This window comes from Schistocerca piceifrons, chromosome 6 (assembly GCF_021461385.2).
Source record: "Schistocerca piceifrons isolate TAMUIC-IGC-003096 chromosome 6, iqSchPice1.1, whole genome shotgun sequence".
Classification (NCBI taxonomy): Eukaryota; Metazoa; Arthropoda; class Insecta; order Orthoptera; family Acrididae; genus Schistocerca; species Schistocerca piceifrons.
This window is the reverse complement of record NC_060143.1, coordinates 86,644,868-86,668,959: the sequence shown is the minus strand read 5'-3', so window position 1 is coordinate 86,668,959 and position 24,092 is coordinate 86,644,868. Positions and strand designations below refer to the sequence as shown.

General features: G+C 44.4%; 1 protein-coding gene across 2 annotated transcripts in view; it reads right to left on the bottom strand.

Annotated features, from left to right (window-relative positions):
• LOC124802669 (calbindin-32) overlaps window positions 1-24,092 on the bottom strand; it is a 717,374-nt gene that overhangs the window by 86,987 nt on the left and 606,295 nt on the right. For both annotated transcript variants that reach the window (XM_047263581.1, XM_047263582.1), the window contains exons 5-6: window positions 15,922-15,978; window positions 11,772-11,855 (exon numbers count right to left, since the gene is read on the bottom strand). In XM_047263581.1, the coding sequence (XP_047119537.1) occupies window positions 11,772-11,855; window positions 15,922-15,978 (141 nt within the window). The remainder of the gene's footprint in view (window positions 1-11,771; window positions 11,856-15,921; window positions 15,979-24,092) is intronic.

The following is a 24,092-nucleotide window of genomic DNA, read 5'->3' as shown; positions in this document are numbered from 1 at the left end:
AGCTCAATGGAAGCACACAGATTCACCGCCACCAAAAAAATTTCGGGTAACCGCCAGTGCTGAAAAAATGATGGTGTCCATGTTCTGGGACAGCGAGGGCGTAATCCTTACCCATTGCGTTCCAAAGGGCACTACGGTAACAGGTGCATCCTACGAAAATGTTTTGAAGAACAAACTCCTTCCTGCACTGCAACAAAAACGTCTGGGAAGGGCTGCGCGTGTGCTGTTTCACCAAGACAACGCACCTGCACACCGAGCTAACGTTACGCAACAGTTTCTTCGTTATAACAACTTTGAAGTGCTTCCTCATGCTCCCTGCTCACCTGGCCTGGCTCCTAGTGACTTTTGGCTTTTTCCAACAATGAAAGACACTCTCCGTGGCCGCACATTCACCAGCCGTGCTGCTATTGCCTCAGCGATTTTCCAGTGGTCAAAACAGACACCTAAAGAAGCCTTCGCCGCTGCCATGGAATCATGGCGTCAGCGTTGTGAAAAATGTGTACGTCTGCAGGGCGATTACGTCGAGAAGTAACGCCAGTTTCATCGATTTCGGGTGAGTAGTTAATTAGAAAAAAAATCAGAGGCCTTAGAACTTGAATGCACATCGTAAAACCGGTTTAGTGCACTTTATCTCCTGACTCTGAAGTTGGGTTGTCATTCATCAAAATCATTTGCTGGAAGATTTCTTGGGGAATGGTAGCCCATTCTTCACGGAGTGCTGCACTGAGGGGACGTATCGATGTCGGTCGGTGAGGCCTGGCATGAAGTCGGCGTTCCAAAACATCTCAAAGGTGTTCTATAGGATTCAGGTCAGGACTCTGTGCAGGCCATTCCATTACAGGGATGTTATTGTCATGTACCCTACTCCGTCACTGGCCCTGCATTATGAACACAGGTGCTCGATCGTGTTGAAAGATGCAATCGCCATTCCCGAATTGGTCTTCAACAGTGGGAAGCAAGAAGGTGCTTAAGACATCAAAGTAGCCCTGTGCTGAGGTAGTGCCACGCAAAACAACAAGGGGTGCAAGCCCCCTGCAGGAAAAACCGACCACACCATAACACCACCGCCCCCGAATTTTACTGTTGGCATTACACACACTGGTAGATGACGTTCACCGGGCATTCGCCATACCCCCACCCTGCCATCGGATCGCCACATTGTGTACCGTGATTCGTCATTCCACACAACGTTTTCCCACTGTTAAATCGTCCAATGTTTACGCTCCTTACGCCAAGCGAGGCGTCGTTTGGCATTTACCGGGTGGTAGTGTGACTTATGAGCAACCGCTCGACCATGAAATCCAAGTTTTCGCACCTCCTACCTAACAGTCATAGTACTTGCAGTGGATCCTGATGCAGATTGCAATTCTTGTGTGACGGTCTGAATAGATGTCTGCCTATTACACATTACCACTCTCTTCAACTGTCGGCGGTCTCTGTCAGTCAACAGACGAGGTTGGCTGTACGCTTTTGTGCTGTACGTGCCCTTTACGTTTCCACTTCACTATAAAATCGGAAACAGTGGACCTAAGGATGTTCAGCAGTGTGGAAATCTCGTGTACAGACATATGAAGCAAGTGACACCCAATCACCAGACTATATTCGAAGGCCGTGAGTTCCGCGGAGCGCTCCATTCTGGTCTCTCACAACGTCTAATGACTACTGAGGTCACTGATATGGAGTACCTGGCAGTAGGTGGCAACACAATGCACCTAATATGAAAAATGTTGATATCGGGGATGTCCGGATACTTTTGATCACATAGTGTACGTACGTTTTCTTTGAAGGGTGTTTCAAAGGCTGTACAGCTGTTCTCTGCTTAAAAGTGTCCATCGTCAAGCCACCACTGTTCATGTTACACGTAACACAATGCGGATTTTCAGCTGAAAATGTCATCTTGTTGTGTTTTGAAGTAGCGAGTACCATTATCAGGTGTCCAAGAACGACTTTACCACACGAATTATTACTGAGGCTGATTCTTTTACAGAACGCAGGGCCGGCCGGAGTGGCCGAGCGGTTCTAGGCGCTACAGTCTGGAACCGCGCGACCGCTACGGTCACAGGTTTGATTCCTGCCTAGGGCATGGATGTTTGTGATGTCCTTAGGTTAGTTAGGTTTAAGTAGTTCAAAGTTCTAGGGGACTGATGACCTCAGAAGTTAAGTCCCATAGTGCTCAGAGCCATTTGAACCATTTTTGAACAGAACGCAGGCCACCAGGAACTGTAGTCAACAAAAGCATCCTCCTTCATCGGGACGGTGGAAAACTTGTGGACGACCTGGTGATTTGTCATGTCGCAGTGAACAATTCGTCTCAACCAAGTTCTTGTGCCAAGAGAAAGCTGTAGACCTTCTTGGAGGTTAGCGTATTCAATGCGAAATTTACTCCGAACAGTCGTTGCAGAGTTCGTCATGAAAGCAAAACACACAGTACTCACGCTCCGCATCAATGAAAGTAGCCATTTTAACAATGCACTGTCGCTCCTGGTGGTGGAATGGGGTACTGATGCACTACATGAATCACACTTGAGGTGGATTTATACAAAATGACCCCTCTACCAATTCTGTAAGTTATGTCTGAGCCGTGGTAAAATTTGCTGTTTTAAAGAGCGCGCCGCAGTGCGTAGTGTAAAGCAGTCGCCTTCCGTTTCTGACGGTGGCGCTGCTGTGGCAATTACAGCTTTGGTGTCTCCCTCTCGTGGGAAAGGGGAAAAGTTGCCTGTTCACGTGCATTTAAGGGGCGCTATGAGCTCGGCAAGGGGTCAATCCGTCAGTCTCGGGGAGTCTGGTCAGTTGGTCAGCCGGGTCAGTGTGGGGCAGTCAGTGTCTGTCTGTCATCCGGAGTGCTAATATGTGTTAGGCCGCCAGTCAGGTCGAGTTTGTTCAGGCAGTAGTCATTGGCGGTTGGATCGATCGGTTGGTCGGTTGCGCACTGAGACACAAGATGACTTGTCCGTCTTCAGCGTCGGCGCATGTGAGGTCGCCACGTCAGTCCAGTGGCCCGCGCCGTTTAGCGAGGGGTAGTGGCTTCGCGGCCGACACGAGAGTAACAGGAGTCAACCCACGACATCGGTCTGGCCAGAGCGAGCTGCGACGCCGTGAGACGGGAGATCGGCGCGCCTTCCTGCGTCCGTTGAAGTGGCTGGCAGCGGACGTTTCGGGAGAGCGTTTTGGGCGTGCTGCGCCAGGTCTTCGCCAGGCATCACGGTTTACTAAAGGTTAAGTGATTCGTGATATGTTGTTTCATTTACTTGTTAAATTCTACTTGTGTTCTCGGTCAGTCTCTCGTCCCCAGCTTGCTCGTCTGTCTCTCGTCCGCATTTGTTAGGCAGTTAGTGTCTGTCTGTCTGCCGTACGCCGTACGTTAATAGCCGCCTCTGTCATGTTTGTCGGATTTGGTGTTAACGAATTTATTGCTTATGGTGTAAAGGCCGAATTCCTGAAATATGTTTTTTATCTTCCCTATCATGTTGAGAGGCGGTATATGTGTAATGTAGAGCATGTTTGTACATTTTATGTAAAACTGCATTTCATGAATTTCATTTAAATGGTCATTTTAGTATATAAAGTTGCCACCTTTTTTATGTGAGTGTTTGGTACCATTTCCATCCCTCTTACGGGTGCATAGTATGTGTGTCCGTGTGAGTTGTTAGAATTTTTAGTTTAAAGTAATCTGGTGTGTTGCAGACTTGCACCAGTGTAGTCTTTCAGAAGTTGTTGTAAGCGGTTGTGACTACGGCCGTGTTAAAAGGGAGCGGCAAGGATCGCAGCCCGAAAGCTCAGTCAAAAATTTGTTCATTCTGCCTCTGAATAAATTGTAACTTGATATTTACAGGGTGCTTTCTGACTATAATCTTAAATCTGTTTTTTTTTTCTTTTAAAGAAAAGGGCTTTTAGGAATAAAATTTCTATTTATTGAAAAAAAAAATTTATTTGTTTCATCAGTTAACCGTTGGCAACTACTTCCACGCTCACATAGTGTGATTAAATGTGTTAATGTTCTTGAGGAATCGCTAGTAAATAAACTAAATTCTTAAGAAAAGGGTTTGAAAGTAAATTCACGGTACAATCTCAATAAATTTTTGTATCATTTCAAAGTTGTGAAGTCCTTTCTGACCAACCTGTAGAATGAATAATAAACAAGCGATGCGTAAAACTACAGGCGACTGAAAGGACCAATTTCATTCGGTTGTTCGCGTCCCTAACCAACAGCACTCACACTGGGACACGTGAGCGCGCTGGTCACGCCCACGGCCTCTGGGAGAGGCACGCCGGCCGCGGCGCGCCACCGAGTACCACACGCGCTAATGGCGCGTGGCTGGCGAGCTTCGCGCGCTGAACTACGCCGCTCGGCGGTTCACGTCACCGGTTCAGGCAAAAGCACAGTCTCTCCGCTAACCGCAGTAAAGACAACGTCCGAAAGAGTTGGTAGAGATGATCAACACTCAACAGTGAACTACAAATACTGCACAGGGTTTACAGTAGAAGGGATGTCTTTCACTTCAGAGAAGATGATGAACTTCTCCCAGCTCTTAAGTACACTACTGGCCATTAAAATTGCTACAACACGAATATGACGCGCTACAGACGCGAAATTTAACCGACAGGAAGAAGATGCTGTGATATGCAAATGATTGGCTTTACACAGCATTCACACAAGGTTGGCACCGGTGACGACACCTACAACGTGCTGACATGAGGAAAGATGCCAACCGATTTCTCATACACAAACAGCAGTTGACCGGCGTTGCCTGGTGAAATGTTGTTGTGATGCCTCGTGTAAGGAGGAGAAATGCGTACCATCACGTTTCTGACTTTGATAAAGGTCGGATCGAAGCCTACCGCGATTGCGTTTTATCGTATCAGGACGTTGGCAGTCGCGTTGATCGAGATCCAATGACAGTTAGCAGAATATGGAGTCGGTGGGTAGATGAGGGTAATACGGAATGCCGTGCTGGATCCCAATGGCCTCGTACCACTAGCAATCGAGATGACAGGCGTCTTATCCGCGTGGCTGTAACGGATCGTGCAGCCACGTCTCGATCCCTGAGTCAACAGATGGGGACGTTTGCAAGACGACAACCATCTGCACGAACAGTTCGACGACGTTTGCAGCAGCATGGACTATCAGCTCGGAGGCAATGGCTGCGGTTACCCTTGATGCTGCATCACAGACAGGATCGCCTGCGATGGTGTACTGAACGACGAACTTGGGTGCACGAATGGCAAAACGTCACTTTTTCGTGTGAATCCAGGTTCTGTTTACAGCATCATGATGGTCGCATCCGTGTTTGGCGACATCGCGGTGAACGCACATTGGAAGCATGTGATACTGGCGTATCACCCGGCGTGATGGTACCGGGTGCCATTGGTTACGCGTCTCGGTCACCTCTTGTTCGCATTGACGGCACTTTGAACAGTCGACGTTACATTTCAGATGTGTTACGACCCGTGGCTCTACTCTTCATTCGATCCCTGCGAAACCTTACATTTCAGCAGGATAACGCACGACCGCATGTTGCAGGTCCAGTACGGGCCTTTCTGGATACAAAATGTTCGACTGCTGACTTGGCCAGCACATTCTCCAGATCTCTCACCGATTGTAAACGTCTGGTCAATGGTGGCCGGGCAACTGTCTCGTCACAATACGGTAGTCACTACTCTTGATGAACTGTGCTATCGTGTTGAAGCTGCATGGGCAGCTGTACCTGTACACGCCATCCAAGCTCTCTTTGACACAATGCCCAGGCGTATCAAGGCCGTTATTACGGCCAGAGGTAGTTGTTCTGGGTACTGATTTCTCAGGATCTATGCATCCAAACTGCGTGAAAGTGTAATCACATGTCAGTTCTAGTATAATATATCTGTCCAATGAATACCCGTTTATCATCTGCATTTCTTCTTGTTGTAGCAATTTTAATGGCCAGTAGTGTATGAATTTTAGAGATCAAGTTTACTGGATACTTTTGTCTAATTTTGGTCCATACTACCTCCTCTCACTATATGGAATGCTTTTTTTAACTCCCTGTGTATGGAAACACCAGACCTCTTCAGTGCACTGATACTTCCATAATAATGTCGAGCAAATTGTCCATTTGTGTATACATGGCGTCAGCAGTTGCTATATCAATAATTTGTGAATACAGGTTTTGTATGTGAACTACTGCAACGAGTTTTTTCCATCACAATACACGTTTCGTTTTATTCAGTTTAAACATCGCCAATGGTTGAGGTTTCTTGTTCGTTTCTTGCTTGCAGTGCGGAGGTACTGTCTACATACACATTTCACTCCCTCTTTCTCACTGGTGGTGTTAATAGAAAGTATACTATCTGATCGAAACTATCAGGAAATCCTGAGGTAATGCGGAATTGACCACTAGATGCCACGAGTGGCCCACCCACCAACATAACATGAGGTGGAGAGTATTGTGTTGTCAGTAGAGTAGCTGTAAGAGCAAAATTGGGTTGGTCAGTAGAGCTCAGTGACCAGTCATTCTATGTCACTAAGTAACAAACCCATCAGGGACATTTCAACCCTTCTGTCCAAGTCGACTGTTGGTAATATGGCGTAGAAACGCAGAGGGTCCACAGCTAAACCAAGAACAAACGAAGATCACGTACTGACTGACCGTTGAGTGCCTGTGGCCGAGCGGTTCTTGGCGCTTCAGTCCGCTGCTGCTACGGTCGCAGGTTCGAATCCTGCCTCGGGCATGGATGTGTGTGATGTCTTTAGGTTAGTTAGGTTTAAGTAGTTCTAAGTCTAGGGGACTGATGACCTCAGATGTTAAGTCCCATTGCGCTTACAGCCATTCGAACGTTGAGTATTGAAGGGGGTATGAAACTTCCCGGCAAATTAAAACTGTGTGCCGGACCGAGACTCGGAATCTTTGCCTTTTGAGGGCAAGTGCTCTGTCATCTGATGCGAGCTGCCGCGCGGGATTAGGCGAGCGGTCTCAGGCGCTGCAGTCGTGGACTGTGCGGCTAATCCCGGCGGAGGTACGAGTCCTCCCTCGGGCATGGGTGTCTGTGTTTGTCCTTAGGATAATTTAGGGTAAGCAGTGTGTAAGCTTAGGGACTGATGACCTTAGCATATAAGTCCCATAGGATTTCTCACACATTTGAACATTTTTGATGCGAGCTACCCAAGCACGACTCTCGAGCAGTCATCACTGTTCCAGTTCTGCCAGTACCTCGTCTCCCACCTTTCAAACTTCACAGAAAATTTTCTTCGGTGGTAGACGAGGTACTGGCAGAATGGGAGGTGTGAGGAGGGGTCGTGACTCATGCTTGGGTAGCTCAGATGGTAGAACACTTGCCCGCAAAAGGCTAAGGTCCCGAGTTCGAGTCTCGGTCCGACACACAGTTGAAATCTGCCAGGGAGTTTCATATCAGCGCAAACTCTGCTGCAGAGTGAAAATCTCATTATATTGCAGAGGGTGTTTGTGAAAAATCGCATGAAACCAGCGGAAGCAATAACTCGTGAGTTTCAAAGTACTACAAGCAGTCCATCTAGCACAATGAATGTGCTTAGGGAGTCAAAAAGCCCAGCAGCTCTTGTAAGCATTACATTTCTGTAGCCATGTTAAAAGACGCTTGAGGTGGTGTAAAGAGCGACGGCACTGGCCAGTAGACGCATGGCGACGAGCGGTTTGGAGCGATGCATCACACTATATACCCTGTGGAAATCCAGTGGTAGGGTTAGGGTTTGGGGAATGGTTCAAAATGGTTCAAATGGCTCTGAGCACTATGGGACTTAACATCTGAGGTCATCAGTCCCCTAGAACTTAGAACTACATAAACCTAACTAACCTAAAGACATCACACACATCCATGCAAGAGGCAGGATTCGAACCTGCGACCGTAGCGGTCACACGGTTTCAGACTGAAGTGCCTAGAACCGCTCGGCCACACCAGCCGGCTTTGGGGAATGACTCGCGAACATTCTCTGCCATCATGTGTAATGTCAACACTATAGTACAGAGGGAGTGGTGCTTCTGCATGGGTGTGTATTTCGTAGTTAGCGTATAGTCTCCTTATTGCTCCTAAGTAAACACTAAATGTGGAAGGATATGAACACATTTTAAAGAATTGTGTAGTGAGTACAGTAGAGACGATGGCTGTATCAGCATGACAGTGCACTCCATCATAAAGCACCATCTGTGAGGCAACGGTTTCGGGTCAACAACATTTCCGAAATGGACTAGCCAGCCCACTGTTCCGACTCGAACCCAATGGAACACCTTTGGGATGAGCTAGAGCGTATACTTCCCTCCAGACCACAATATGACTACCTTCCTCAGTTTCGACACCTGAGGAAGAATGATCTGCCAATCCTCCACATACATTCAGATGTGTAATTGAAAGTGTCCCCAGCAGAGTTAAAGCTGTCAAAAAGGTGTAGGGTGGACCCATCCTATATTAGTGTCCACTAATAGGCGTCCGGGTACTTTTGAATAGGTAGTATAAAACAAAAAATCTCACCTCTTCAGCGCACTGATACTTCCGAAATAACGTCTGTCAAATTCTTCATTTGTGAGTACTTGGCATCGATGGCTGCTATATCAATAAATTATACTGCATTACATTTTTGCATCACGGTAAACGTTTCATTTTATTCAGTTAAAACATCGCCAGTAGCAGGGTTTTCTCATTAGTTTGTTTTGGTTGTTTTTTTTGGGGGGGGGGGGGAAGAGACAAAACAGCGTGGTCATCGGTCTCATCGGATTAGGGAAGGATAGGGAAGGAAGTCGGCCGTGCCCTTTGAAAGGAACCATCCCAGCATTTGCCTGGAGCGGTTTAGGGAAATCACGGAAAACCTAAATCAGGATGGCCGGACGCGGGATTGATCCGTCGTCCTTCCGAATACGAGTTTTCTCATTAGTTACTTGCTCAGAATGTGCCAAGCACGTTCCACTACAACAGTGGTTCCCAACCTTTCTTAGATCATTACCCCTGATAGGCACATACGTCTCTAGCACATGGTGGACAATAGCTTTAAATTCCGACCAAAGATGCTCAATAACTTTGTGTCTCGCGGTGAATGCTTGGAGCTGACTATGAAGATATTCATTAATGACACTTTTATTTGCTTTCCAAAACAAGAAAACTCTATGCTGTTTATTTTCTTTATTTTATTTTATTTATTTATTTATTTTAATTTTATTTTTTATTTATTTTTTTTTTTCAGTTTCCACTGACATAGAAGCCACAATGACTTTATGGTCACTAATACCTTCTTCTAGATTAACTTCCTCAAAAAGATCAGCTCTGTTTGTCGCCAAGATATCTAATATGTTCCCACCTCGAGCTGTTATTCTAACCAATTGCTCAAGGTTGTATGTTGAGAGCGCTCCTAGAATAACTTCACACGAATCTTTGCTCTGTCCCCTGTGATAAACGTGTAATTTTCCCAGTCTATGGAGCAATAGAAGAATGTCGTTTGGTCTGATGAGTCTTGTTTCGTTCTGTTTACAACTTATGGCCGAGATTACGCCCGAAAAATTAAACATGGCAGGGGTTGGGTGGTGATTCGGGCTGCCATATTGCGGTATGCCATTACTGTCAAGCAATGCGTGACCAGTTTGGGTGATCAGATGCATCCCATGGTACAATGTTTGTTATCGTGTGGTGATGCTGTGTTGGAAGAGGACAGTGCCCTGTTCAACAAAAAATAGTTCAAATGGCTCTGAGCAATATGGGACTTAACATCTGAAGTCATCAGTCCCCTAGAACTCAGAACTACTTAAACCTAACTAACCTAAGGCCATCACACACATCCATGCCCGAGGCAGGATTCGAACCTGCGGCCGTAGCAGTCGCGCGTTTCCGGACTGAAGCGCCGAGAACCGCTAGGCCACCGCCCTGTTCAAAATGTTCAAATGTGTGTGAAATCTTATGGGACTTAACAGCTAAGGTCATCAGTCCCTAAGTTTACACGCTACTTAAGCTAAGTTATCCTAAGGACAAACACACACATACATGCCCGAGGGAGAACTCGAACCTCCGCCGAGACCAGCCGCACAGTCCATGACTGCAGCGCCTCAGACCGCTCGGCTAATCCCGCGCGGCCCACCGCCCTGTTCAACAGCTCCCATTGTCCAGGACGGATGGACTGTTCCATCTCCCCCGGCCACAGGAGCCACCAAATCTCAACGCTTTTCGCCTTAGTGATCTACTTTGGAGAGAAGGATGTTTGACCGCTATCCACCTCCGTCATCGTTACCTGAACTTGGCACTTTTTTGTAGGAAGTGTGGTATAAGATTCCCCTGAAAACATACGGACCCTGTACTTATCCATTCATTCGCGGATGGATGCTATTTAGAACGTGAATTGTTTTCTTGCACCGTATTGGGTAGGGTAATGTGTCGTGTACGTGGTATTTTCATGTTTCTGTCCACCCTCTGAAGTTATTCGTTCTGTATATATTGTTGGTAGCCTGTCTTACAGGCGAGTGACAGTCCCTTCACCTCTTCCTCTTATCTTAAGTCGATACAATATAGCTGAGAGCAGCCACACTTTTATAATTATTACTGTCAGATCCAGCGGCCGAGAAGAATCGCTGTACAATTATACTATGTTATTGCTACAACGAAAAACCAATTCAAAGTTGCAAATTTTACTCTTTTATTCACTCGATGACCATTTTTCAAATCATCGTAACACAGACAAAAATGATATTTCCGAAGATGTGAAAGCCATGTCAAAAATGTGCAACGAACACTTACAGCGCATGCAGAAAGAGCTGTAACTGTTCGTCGCACGTTGTTGACATGGTTTTCACATCTTCGGAAATACCATTTTTGATAACGGTATGATGATTTGAAAATGTGCAAAGAAAAGTTACAGCGCATACAGATAGCTGCACGTTTCTGACATGGGTTTCACATCTTCCGAAGTACCGGTTTTGACTATGTTACGATCATTTGAAAATAGATCTCCGCCAGAAACTAGTCATCGAGTGAATAAAAAAGTAAAATTTACAACTATGGACCCTCCTCCCCCCTGTTTTCCCCTCATCTGTCCGAGTCCTCTCCCCCCCCCCCACCTCCCCTTCCCCCCCACCCATCAGCCTGCCTTAGGCTGTGGTGTGTCGTGTCTACTCTACAGTGCAGTGTTGCAGTGTTTGAGTGAGTGTTGAGTATTGTGCGTGCCCCTTTTTACGTGTTGCGAACAAAAACCATCCTGTCGCTAGGTGTGATTTTTTATCTCTTGCGAACAGAAACCAGACTATCGCCGTGTTTTTTAACTGTCTGTCTACTATTGTACCTGTATACTCACTGTGTGTCTTAATTAGCATCATCAACCCCTTTTTTGTATATACTTTAACTTCCACAACTTTCCGCCATTTTACAGTTAAGTCACCGTTTTTATCGCCTGTTTTTAATGTTTATTATCTTCTTATTGCGTTTTTAACTATTCTGTAGGCTGAAGAGCGGCGTACTAAGCTGCTGCCAGCCCGCCCCCTGTGCGCGGGGGTGGGGGGAATCGAAACTCAATAAAAGAAAAAAAAAACGATGGACTGGTTTTTCGTTGCACTGATTAACGGAAGTTCCTGAGCGATAGCTATTCGGCTATGTTGGAGATTCATATATGTATTATTGCTATTATTATTATTGTCACTCGCATAACTAAAGTATACTTTTTGTAATAATTACAAAATTTCAGTGGCTCTGTTCAGGTGAGTGCATTGTCATTACTTTTACTTATATTCAGTTTAAGAGTGTTTCATTTGTGAGATGATACTCTTAGACATGGACTCAGCCCTGTAACGTACCATAGTGTCGGTGTACTCTATGAGCTTGTCCTCGGAGACGTCATTCATCTTCTTAGCCTCCTTCAGAAGGTCGCGCAAGAAGTTCTGAAACAAAGTATTTTAGACACATACATGTTAAAACTGTTGCTGAGGGGAAAATAACTGCATTATCCATTGACGATCTCACTTTCGACACTGCTACACTAAATGCGAAGTAAATGAGGCATCTGAACATGTTGAAATATACATTAAGTAACTCGCTACTTTAACTTACACTTCCTTTGATTAGCTGGGCGAGCATCACTTGCAATGTGAAAAATACTGCACACAGCAAGTGAAATATACAATAAGACATTTGTGGCAATATTTTGCTTCACAGAAAAATAAACGTTTGGATTCGATCCACAAACTCACCTTTAATATAGCCTATTTTTACATCAAGAGCTAAATTATGCAGTGGTTCAAAGTTTGGAAGACTTATGAAAGAACTTGTCTTAAGCCTAAGATAATTCAAACCCTATCAAGACGCTTCATTGAACTGTGCTTCATACCTTTAATGATACCGAACCTTAAACTGAGTGTTTTGAGATTAGAAACCAACGGTCGGAAGTGAACATTTAGATTTTTATTGGCGTGAACATGTATAACCGTACAGTAACACCTTAAGCTCATACAAACTATCCAAAATACCTACCGCCAGTCTAACAGCATACATCACAACAGAATCAATCGTCATAACTGAACTGTGGGTTTAGAATCATTCCGCCCCCTGGCTTTGTACTTCACGCTATATTCTCCAACATATGCATTTCACGTGCATGTTTACAAGTGGATATTAATAAAACTCTTCGCTCACATAATCCCAACACCACTCACCCTAAGTTTGTACTACGAACAGTCCTTTCATGCTGTGATTCGTGGGAATCTCTTTTTGGTTTAAAAGTCATGGTTAATTATAAATTTCTGCCTACGGTTATAAATTTCTTCAAATTATAATGATGCCTGTTGCAAACATATTTTCTCTTCATTCGTTCTGCTTTCAGGGCACTTAGTATATCCGCATGTCTGTAGATACTTGTAACGCCTTGTGCTCTTTCATGGACAACCAACATGGACTTTTTTTTTTTACAAAAAGTTATTTAACAAATTAAACGAAACTCATTTTTCAAATAATTGTGTAGCTTGTAGCATATTCATACTTCCGTATGGAAGTTGCTGGAGTGCAACTTCTACTTCTTATGCAGTTTGGTTGTCACGAAACCCGCATTTATGTGTTTTGACGAAACACTGCCACTCTTTTTCCCTACCTACAAACAACGTTCAGATAGTTTCTGAATTTGATTTTGTACTTTCATCACCATCTTAATCTTTTGAGTTAGCCTTTAATTAATGTCGGGAAGTCTACAACGACAATTTCTTGGCATTTCCTAATTGTCAGATACACCACAACTGCTTTTAACCAATTTATTGCATTATTTGGAGTCCTACGATAAACTTTTCTGGTTTAACACCATATTTATCTGAATAAGGGAGGAATTTATTCTTTGCACTAACGCTAACTTACTTCGAGTTCATAAGCAGTTCTAGTTATGTCGACATACAAAATTCATTTTCTCGTAATTTATTCACTTTAAATGCAGGCTTGCTCTTTTGCGAATACTTTTGCATAGTTTAGTTTGTAGACAATATGATTTAACACTGCTGGTGCTGAGATAATTTTTGCTGTACATGACTACAGAAATTTGTTTAATAGGTTATTTCGTAAGTCTTTTTTTCAATTTCTTTTTTGTATGTAATAATAGTGAATTTGCTTTACTTCTTACATCCATTATGCCTAGTGCTCCTCTTTCTATGGTTAGTATTGTTTGCACTTTGACTCTCATTTCTGTCACGTTGGTTGATGACGTTGGTTTTGTTACAGGAAATATCCCAATATTACACCACACGTTCTACAGGATGTAAGAGTTTTATTTTTTCAGTAGTATTTATTCCTTATGACTGAGATTGTGTGTTGTTGGGAATTTGGGCACAACTTACCGGCAGGTGCTTGATGTTATTTGGAGGGGATAGCGTTTTCTTTCAATCACCAGTTTGTTATGTCCTCTGTTTGGACCAATCTGGGAAGTCTGTTACTGGATGCAATGACCTTGTATAGTTTTCGTACATTTTTACTACGGACACCTTACACTACGTTGCGACCACTCCACTACGTTGTTGATCACTTGTTACAATGACTCCTATATCTTCTGCATGTTTAGATTGGTAAACTCACATGTAGCCACTGTGCTACGTTTTTGTTTTTTTGGTTTGAAACAATTCACGACCACTGGATCCTTATCTCGAAAGACTGACGAGGAGAAAACGGAAAGTGCCATTACCCGATTTTTCAGAAACTTCGCTCAGTGGAAGAGGGGCAGAATAAGCGAACACGCATGTCGGCTTATTCGTAGATGCTCGACCGTTTACGAGAAAACGACGGTCAGAATTTTCGGGGTAATTTGAGTGCCTCTTAACGAGTAGGCAGTTCAGCTGAAACGGTGGCCCCTAGTGTCGCTGTTTCGCAGTTTGGCGTCCTGTGATCGAAAGCCGATTATTATCTTAATTTTTATTTTTCATTTATCTACCCATGTCCATAAAAGATTACTACTTGAATGTTAGCAATGTACTCGTATACCGAGATAACGTAGTCCTTATTCGTCTAATGAATTTTGTATGTATGGTGAACGTATTAAAAAATTATTCGAAGTTCTTTTCGCTGAAATTCGTGTGGTGTATGTCTAATCATAATCAACTGCAGCGCCAATTTCGGATAAAGTGATCCGTAATGTGTGGTTTACGGCAAAATTATTGCCAACGCCTTAAATCGTCAGTAATGTTAACAAAGTTTCCTTCGCGAATGAAATTCATACGAAGAAATGCCACTGTCGCAAACCTGCCTTCGCGAAGTACTGGTGACGTTCGGAATTTCTATTTTTCGGATGTTTCTACGATCGTAAGCATCCAAGGGAAGAATAAACATAAGAATAAAACACGAGAATTAATATACGAACTGATATGAGAATGAAGGATAATTATATGAGAATTTATAAAACATTGTGGCCCCTGACAATACCATAGACACATATATTATGTAATAAATGTATGACACTTATTGTGAAACCTAGTTGTTATTTTACAGTCAATACAACTTTGTTGTATCCCCTAATTTGATGAGAAACGTTCGTCTAGTAACCTTCTGCGGACATGGGTAGATAAATGGAAAGAAAATAAATAAAAACATTAATCGGTTTTCTTACACGGGGTGCAAAACTGAGAGGGTGTGATTCTAGCCACTGTGCCAGCATTTTGGCTCAGGTTATATTACGCTGAAAGGCACATACAGTAGCTAGGAAAATTTAACCGTCGTTTTCTCAGAAACTGTAGAGTGCCTACGGATTAGCTGAGACGACTGTTCACTTATTTTGACTCCTCTTCCACTGAGCAAAGGGTAATTTTCAGTATCACCTGGAAGTGATATACATCGAACGCGCGACTGTCATGGCGCCACATACCGATTTTGTTTGCGCAGTTGACAACAAAGACAAAAGGTAACAGTAATTTAACTTACTTTACTCGTCATCTAAATCTTAATCGTTGACAGTTTAGCGTGTTGCGTAAGAAGCCTAAAGTAGCTCTATTTTGCTGTAGGAAGTAAGGGTACTGAAATATGTACAGTGTTGCACAGCCACGTAACGCATGTCACGAAAAAAAAAGAAACATAGTAATCGCAAACAGTATTTGCAGATAATCCAGTTTCTGAAGAAGTGACTTCTTGTGTATATTCTTTAACGCTGCAAGAGACTGAAATAGTAGTCTGCTGTATCGTCAGTTTACACCTATCGAACCACTGGACTCGCTGAGACGTCAATCACAAGGTAATTTTACTCGGAATGTAGTGCACTGTTTAAACAAAAGCAATAGCTAATCGATACCTGGCGCCAAGACAGTCACGCGCTCGATATACGTAGCTTAACAGTGATCTTGAGAATTACCGTGAAGTTTCTGGGAAATCGGATTATAGCACTTGTGTTTTCCTCGTGAGTGTAGGATACTCTACCGCCTGGATTGTCACCGAGAGCTCGCCGCCGCTCCCGTATCACTTGCACAACCTGCCACGCGGCTTCGTACTCACCTTCAGCTCGTCGGCCTCGATGTATCCGCTGCCATCTGTGTCGTACTCCCGCCAGATCTGAAACAGTACAAATGCCAGCTCGCGTTACTGTTGGTAACTGGCAACCTACAGGAAAAGATTTGTCACTTGTCAGTTCAGAGACTCGCACGTTTCTTTGTAGAAGTATTATAGGCTTCTCTGTCCACCCTTGCACGCAAGTAAATCACACACACACACACACACACACACACACACAGACACACACACACAGAGTCAGGAATGAGAAGTACCGTTGTCCGTAAGTAATTTAGCATGGGTAGCTTTTTGGTCAGACGAGCACTAGATACGGCAGGGTGCTGCACCTTCAGACACAGACTTTGGTCAGTAGCCGCAGCCGTGTAATAGAACTTCAAAATATTTTTTAATTCTATTTTTAAATAGAGGATTTCATTTTTTATGCACTGCAGTCTTTTTCAGTAATTGCAAAGATTAATCCATAAAATTAAGGTTTTTCAAAGTGCAAAGACATGTTCCAAGGTACATGATCATGTGGTCATGTACTAGGCGAAAATATTCTATGCAAATCTAAAAGCGTTGCAATCGAGGAAATCTTGTCAATATTGTCTTTAGTCTTCTATCTGTTACATTATTACTCTACTACACTCAAATGAGCAGTAAGTGAAGTCAAATTAAACAAAAGTGTAATTTTGTCAATAACTAGTTACAAGATACGTAATACACTTTAAAGTTGAGGATATTGGAAACTAACATAAAGCTATACTTTCAACACAGATAAAATTGTTAAGACGCCAGAGAAACTCAATTTACAAAGATTTCATGTCCCATGGTAAAAGAACTTCTGTTTCAAGGTACAAGATGGTAGAAGACTGATACATACATACAGGGTGACTTTTTCCACCGTGTATGAAGGATCTAGCAGAATAGAAACGGAAAACACAAGTGCGAAAACAATTTATTGGACAAAACAATAATACCATCTCCAAAAGAACAACCGACTTGATCCCAACTGCGGATCGACACAAATACAAAATAACAAATAATAATAATAAAGACCCAACTCTTCACGGGGAGCGAACACAAACAATTCTACACTGCCAAGAGGTTTCGTCGACTACACCAAGATATCGGCGAGATAGAAAAGATGTCTGCCTGTGACTAGCGGGGTAACAGCTCTGTATCCTTTTGCAGGCAGGACGCCGCCCTATAAAGCCAGTAGGCGGATGTATCTGCCGGAAATATTTGCGATCACGTGCCTGGCGTGTCAAAGTTGTTCCTGGGCTAGTTGCGACCTCTGGTGAAGCTGTTCTGCAGGCTCCGCGAACGGGTAGCGGTCCCTGGCGGCCGTTGGTGGAGACCTGGTGTTGTGTTGTATTGTGGCCGCCAGTATGTATTTGATTTGACAACACAGATGACGTAGGTTTTCGTGGTGAACGTACACCTTGTGAAGCAGGCATCCCGTGATAGCTAAACGTAAAGTGGGATGCCGATTCAGTAGGCGCTACGATGTCCGAAGTGGGCGGCCACTGCAGTGTGAAAGCTCTAGAGACTGATCGATGAGAAGATATGGATCAAAAAAGGTGTAATGAACTTATGTCCGGAAATGGATTGTTTCCATTCTAGGCACCATTTATTCACTCATACTTTGTTACAGAGACTGCGGACTAATACACGCTATTCAATACAGCCACAGTTACCGCATGCGTGGTTTCTTCCTAAAGGTTCGTACCGGGCCTCATACTCCATGCCCTAGCTCCCTCTCCTGCCATGGTAATTGGTAATGCTGTGTCCGATTCATTTCTCTTCCTGACTCACCTTGTAGTGGATGTGATATAGCCATGTACGCAATGGTTCCGTATTCGAATCGAGAGCTTGCCGACGTAGTGTTTACTTACAAAACGGCAAATGGCAACGGACGGCGGGTAGTTAGGTTGTAACAGAAGTCCTACCCCCCCACCCCCCCCCCACCCCACCCTCCACCACTAACAACAACAACCTAGCGTTCAATGTTTGCAACAGTGTTTCGCCGTTTGTCTCAGACAGGGTCGTTTCAGGAAGCAGAAAGTCATGAATGACGTACTCAAAATGTTCAAACACCAGACTTGGAAAAAAATAACACTGTGCAAGGCTACCGCCGTATGAGTACCAGGCAGTCGGCCCTCCAGTACAAGGTAAGCCAGGCGACCGTGTGGACAGTTGTTACTACCCTTATCACGTACAACGTGTGCAGGCCTTACTAGCGACAGACTTTCCGCATCGGGAGCAGTTTTGTCACTGGTCTCTTCATCAGGCTACCATGATTCCGGGATTTGTGTGGTCCATTCTATTCACAGATGAGGCCACACTTACGTGGAGCGGTATTCTCAACTTTAATACCGTTCATCCGTGGGATAGTATGCAGAACCCAAATGGTATGGTGACAGCGAATCATCAGGTTCGGTGCTGCCGGAATGTGAGGGCCGGGATAATTGGCGACAGTATTTTTGGGCAAGTCTTCCTTCCACGACGCACAATAGGCCGGATCTATCGGCATTTCTTGCTGGTGACTTTGCCTCCCTGCTGGAAGAAGTTCCATTGATGATTCGAAGGGTTATGTGGCTGCTACAAGATGGTGCTCCAGCCTACTTCGCCGTAAAATCCGGTCGCAAGTTAATCGTGTCTTCCCTAGTCGATGGATCGGACGAGTGGGTCAAGTTGCATGGCCTGCTCGTTCACCGAATCTCAATTTCTGGTCATTGGGCTATCTCAAAAGTATCGTGTATGCAGAGCTCATTCCAGATGTGGAGACACTGGAGCAGCGTATTCATGCTGCCTTTGCCACTGTTCGGATGCAGCGTGGCCGATGAGGTCGTGTGAGATAGAACATTCTACGGCGCGTACATGCAGGCGTTGAGACACATGGAAACCATTTTCAATACATACTGTTACACTACACTACACTACACTACACTACACACACACACACACACACACACACACACACACACACACACACACACACACACAGACACACATACACAGGGTGGTCCATAGATAGTGACTGGGCCAAATATCTCACGACATTAGCATCAAACGAAAAAGTAAGAAGAACAAATATCTGTTCGAGCGCGATGGAGAAAACAGATGGCGCTGTGGATGGCCCACTAGATGGCGCTGCCATATGTCAAATTGATATAACCGCATTTTTTAAAATAGGTACCCCCATTTTTATTACGTATTCGCATAGTACGTAAATAAATAGGAATGTTTGATTTGGAGCATTTGTTTTGCTTTGTGATGGATGGTGCTGTAATATGCTCACAAATGTAACAACGCACCCGATAGCACTGTGTTCAGTTCATTATATAAACTAGGTATGATAATACGCTTGTTCAAGATTGAATGTGCCAGAGGTCGTACAGCACGAAAGTGCCATCAGGGTCTTCAAGAGGCGTGCAGGGAATCGGCATTTCCGTGCAGAACAGTGGCACATTGGGTAAAAGCCTTCAACGTAGGTCAGCATACTGTGGCAGACATGCATCGAGCAGGTCGTCCTAGCGTCTCTGAAGAGAAAGTGCATGCTGTTGCCGCGTTAGTGTACAGTGATCGACGCCGTACTATTCGTGAGCTCGCCCACAAACCGGATTAGCGCATACGACTGTGCTTCGCATCCTGAAGGTACGCCTGGGCATGCGAAAAATTACGTCACGATGGGTTCCACATGACCTGACGGAAATGTAAAAATGGATGCGTTACGACGCTGCTCAGACACACTTGGAGCGCTATGAGCGCGAAGGAGAGGCTCTCTTACGCCGTATTCTAAAACTGGATGAGACATGGGCCACATCGTACGAGCCAAAACTGAAACACCAATCCAAGGAATGACGTCATTATGGGTCGCCGCGAAAGTCGAAAGTGCGTCAGAGCCCCAGTATGGTGAAAGTTATGGTGATTCTCGTGTACGATTGTGATGGTGTTATCGTAAAGCAGTACATTCTCTACGGCCGACTGTTCGTTTTTGGAGCATCACATGGGACCAGCTTTGCGAAAGAAGTGGCGACAGTTTCTGCGCAACCCACCCATCATTTTACACGACAATGCACGTTCGCGTACAGCGCAAACTGTGGGTGCTCTGTTCGGTCGTTTGGACTGAGAAGTACTGTACCATCCTCCATACTCCCCGGACTTAAGTCCTTGTGACTTTGATTTGATTACGAAGATGAAGGAACCGCTTCGTGGCATTCGCTTCAGAACTGCTCCAGAGATTCGACAGGCAGTAGACCGCTCCATTCGCACCATCAACAGAACAGGCTCTGCTAACGGTATACTACGCCTTCCACATCGCTGGCAACGGGTTCTCCACAACGCTGGTGACTACTTTGAAGTACAGTAACAGGTGCAAAAATGTAACTCTTTTGTACCGGTCGTCAATAAATAGTTGCCACTATTTAAGTTCTAACACCCATACACACACACACACACACACACATATATATATATATATATATATATATATATATATATATATATATATATATAAGTATTTTGTGGATAATTTGAGAATTTGCGTCTGATAGGGGGCGAGGGGGCGTGCTAGGATAGTCTCTACAGCTGCGCTGGCTACTGTGTCCGAATGGCTCAGTGATCAGAACATTTGTTTGGTAAGCGGAAGAGCTGCGTTCGCATCCCAGTCGGCTACAAATTTTCAACTTTCCCTATTGATTTCAATCAGTGCCAACTCGCAGACAGCCTGTAATTTCTTTCTGTCTTAAGTATAACTTTCGTCCACACGTTATACGACTAGTTTTAAAAACACATAGAATTTTACTTGCGAAAAAGTTCTGTAACGGAAGCATTAATAATATATTCTATATAGATCTGATATACTGTACATACTTAAACGCCCAGAGGCTGAAATTTTTACAAATGCTGCACAAAACACTACCTCATGCACAGCAAAAAAAAAAAAAAAAAAAAAAAAAAAAAAAAAAAAAAAAAAAAAAAAAAAAAAAAAAAAAAACACAAGAAAATGGTGGAAAATGCTTATAGTGCGCATTCCTTCATGCGATTCTAAAATCAGTCACTACCAAAAAACTCCAGTGTGTGTTCCTAAGTACACTGTCCTCAAGGTACAACATCCTCCGCTGGTAAACTGAACGTTTTAATAAGGACACTAGACAAGAAGATAGTCACTAACAGGAGAGATGGGACTGTAAACGTTAACACCGAATTAACCTGGTAATCTCACTTCGACTTGTGTTACGGTTCTGTTGCACTTGACCATGTATTTGTCGAACAAGATTGCAATGTTTTATTCTAGACAAAGAAAATAACTACTAAATTATTTTACTGTTCTGAACCATGGAAGGGTCTAAATTAAAAGGAGTATTTTTTTTTCCAAGGCTCGATCGTTTGCGAAATTAAAAACAGAGTGAGAATCCGATGCAGCTTTGCGCAGATGTGTTGCGCAGTGTCGCTGGTATATTCGGCGAACGCGTCACGACGAGGTTTTAGTTCTGAGCGCACAGTGAGCACGCAAAGATGCCCAGAACAGTAGAGTTTCTCGCCAGGTGTTAAGCAGCTGCTTTCATTCGATTTCTTCATGGCGAGGAGTTTCACCTAATTTGACGCATCCCTCATGACGTAACTGTCATGTGTGACAGCAGAATACGGCAATGGTGAGGGAATTTTGAAGTAAATGCAAGGACGTTCGTGGTGCGGACCGTCAGGAAAGGAAGCGACTTTCGACAGACGATCCCGTTCAGCGAGTGGATCAGGCGACTCGGGGAAATCTTCTACGAAGTACAATTCATAACAAGCGAAGAGGAACGCTGCCATCAGCCATTGCCATTCTTTATGACTGTGCTGAACTACACACTGCGGCTGCAACAAAGATACTCCTGCAGCGTTTTCAATGGTATGTGTTTGATGACCCGCCATACATTCTAGACTTGGCTCCACCTGATTTTCATCTCTTCACTCATATGAAAGACTGGCTACGAGGACAAAATGGTTCAAATGGCTCTGAGCACTATGGGACTTAACATCTGAGGCCATCAGTCCCCTAGAACTTAGAACTAGTTAAAACTAACTAACCTAAGGACATCACACACATCCACGCCCGAGGCAGGATTCGAACCTGCGACCGTAGCGGTCGCGCGGTTCCAGACTGAAGCGCCTAGAACCGCTTGGTCACCACGGTCAGCTCTACGAGGACAGTGTTTTGGCAGAGACAGCGAGGTGGAGAACAGTGTACAGAAATGGCGGAAAGCACAGGCGGCTCCTCCTACGACGAGGATATTGGAACGTTGGTACCACACTACTACAATTTCTTATGTCGTAGTAGCAACTATGTAGTGAAGTAGCTGGAAGGTGTTGCTAAATTTGTCAATAAAATATTTTTGATTTTCACTGTGGTTTCCAGTTCGTGACCGATCGACCTTGAAAAAAGAAAGCAGCCCGAATATTAATGTAACAAAGTAGGGCGAAGGCAGATTGTGGTGTGCAAACTGTAAGACCGTTGGTACACACACCATCAGATTATTTGACTTGTCGCTCTAACGAAGTAGGCGAATGTCAGCAATATGTCTCGTGGACTTAACGTGGCGTGTTTATCTTCTGCCGTTAGGTCAGACGATAGAAATGCCACTTGCACGCTTAGAGTAGCAGATTGATGGTGACCAACTTTAAACAGAACTTGATTAATTTTCACACACATTTATTAAAATAATAACAAGCATAAAATTACTTAACTTGGTTCTGGATGCTATTTACAATTGACAATTTGAAGTTCCCTTGGTACTGGTACGTTAATCTTATTCTCACATATCTCTGATACTTGACAAAAGTGTCTATACATTTATCTTCATGGCTAAGTACAGGAATATGATAATCTTATTAGGCGCAGACTGAAACTTGACTATAGACTGGTACAGACTAATGTAGACTGGTACAGACAGGTGCAGACAAATGCAGACAGACTAATCGGAGGTCTGTACACTCGTTATAATTCCTCACGCGTTCAGGTATCACTGCGAGGGTGTGATCCATGAGGAGAAAAGGTTCTACATTAGCAGCAATCTCATTGGCTGCGTTACATATTAATATGCGGATCGTCGGAAGCAGAATTTGGTCCGTCTCTAAGGCAGTGCCATCTCGTAGTGCGAAGACGGACGAGCGCTGCGCCTGCGCTGTTGTGCTTAGCGGGGCGCGCTCTAGTGGGAAAGTTGTGTATGCGCTGACTTCACGGAACTATGTACACAACACAGATGATCTTGTTCAGTGACTGGGTCAGGCGATTCTAGAAAATCGTTTATGAAGTCACAACAAGCGAAGAGGAATGCTTTCATCGGGCTATGCTAAGCCACAGGCTGCAGCTGTAATAAAGATGTTCCTGCAGCGTTTTCGATGGGATGTGTTTGATAATCCAGCACACAGCCCGAACTTGGTTCTACCTGATTTTCATCTCTTCGCTCACATAAACTGCTGGCCATGGGGACAGCATTTTGGCACAGACAACAGCTGCAGACCAGCATAGAGAATTAGCGGGATGCACAGGCGCACCGGCAGCTTCCTTCTACGACCAGGGTATTGGAAAGTTGGTACCACCCATCGACAAATGCGTATGTTTCATTCGACAAATGCATATGTTTCAGCGGCGACCATGTAATGAAGTAGCTGGAAGGTATAGCTAAACTTGCAAATAAAACGTTTTTGATTTTCACTGTGGTTTCCAATTTGTGGCTGATCGGGCCAAAAAATAGCCTGCAGGTTAAAGTAAAACAGTAGGGAGAAAGACGATCAATGAGGGCGTTTTTTAACGGGAGTAGCAAAGAGGTGCAAGAGAGTCGGTTCTTTGTGACAAAAGTAGGCAGAAGGTTGTCAGAGGTGGAGGATCGCTGTTGTGACACGTGACGTTAGTGGCTGCTGGCAGTGGTCTACGGTGTGGTCCGACGAAGATGGCGGCGGCACCCAGTCCCACTTGACACAGCTATTCCAGACAACGCATCCGCTACCGTCCTAAGCACTTCAACTCGTAACTCCTACGCTGCTAGGATTAGATTGGTGTTCGTCTCGAAAGTGAAGATGGCTGCCATTTGCTATGCCATATGACGGAAGGAAAGACCACCATCTTGTGAAACGATCCCTGCAGCTTCAAAGACGTGCCGGAAGGACATTTTACTAACTGAACTAAA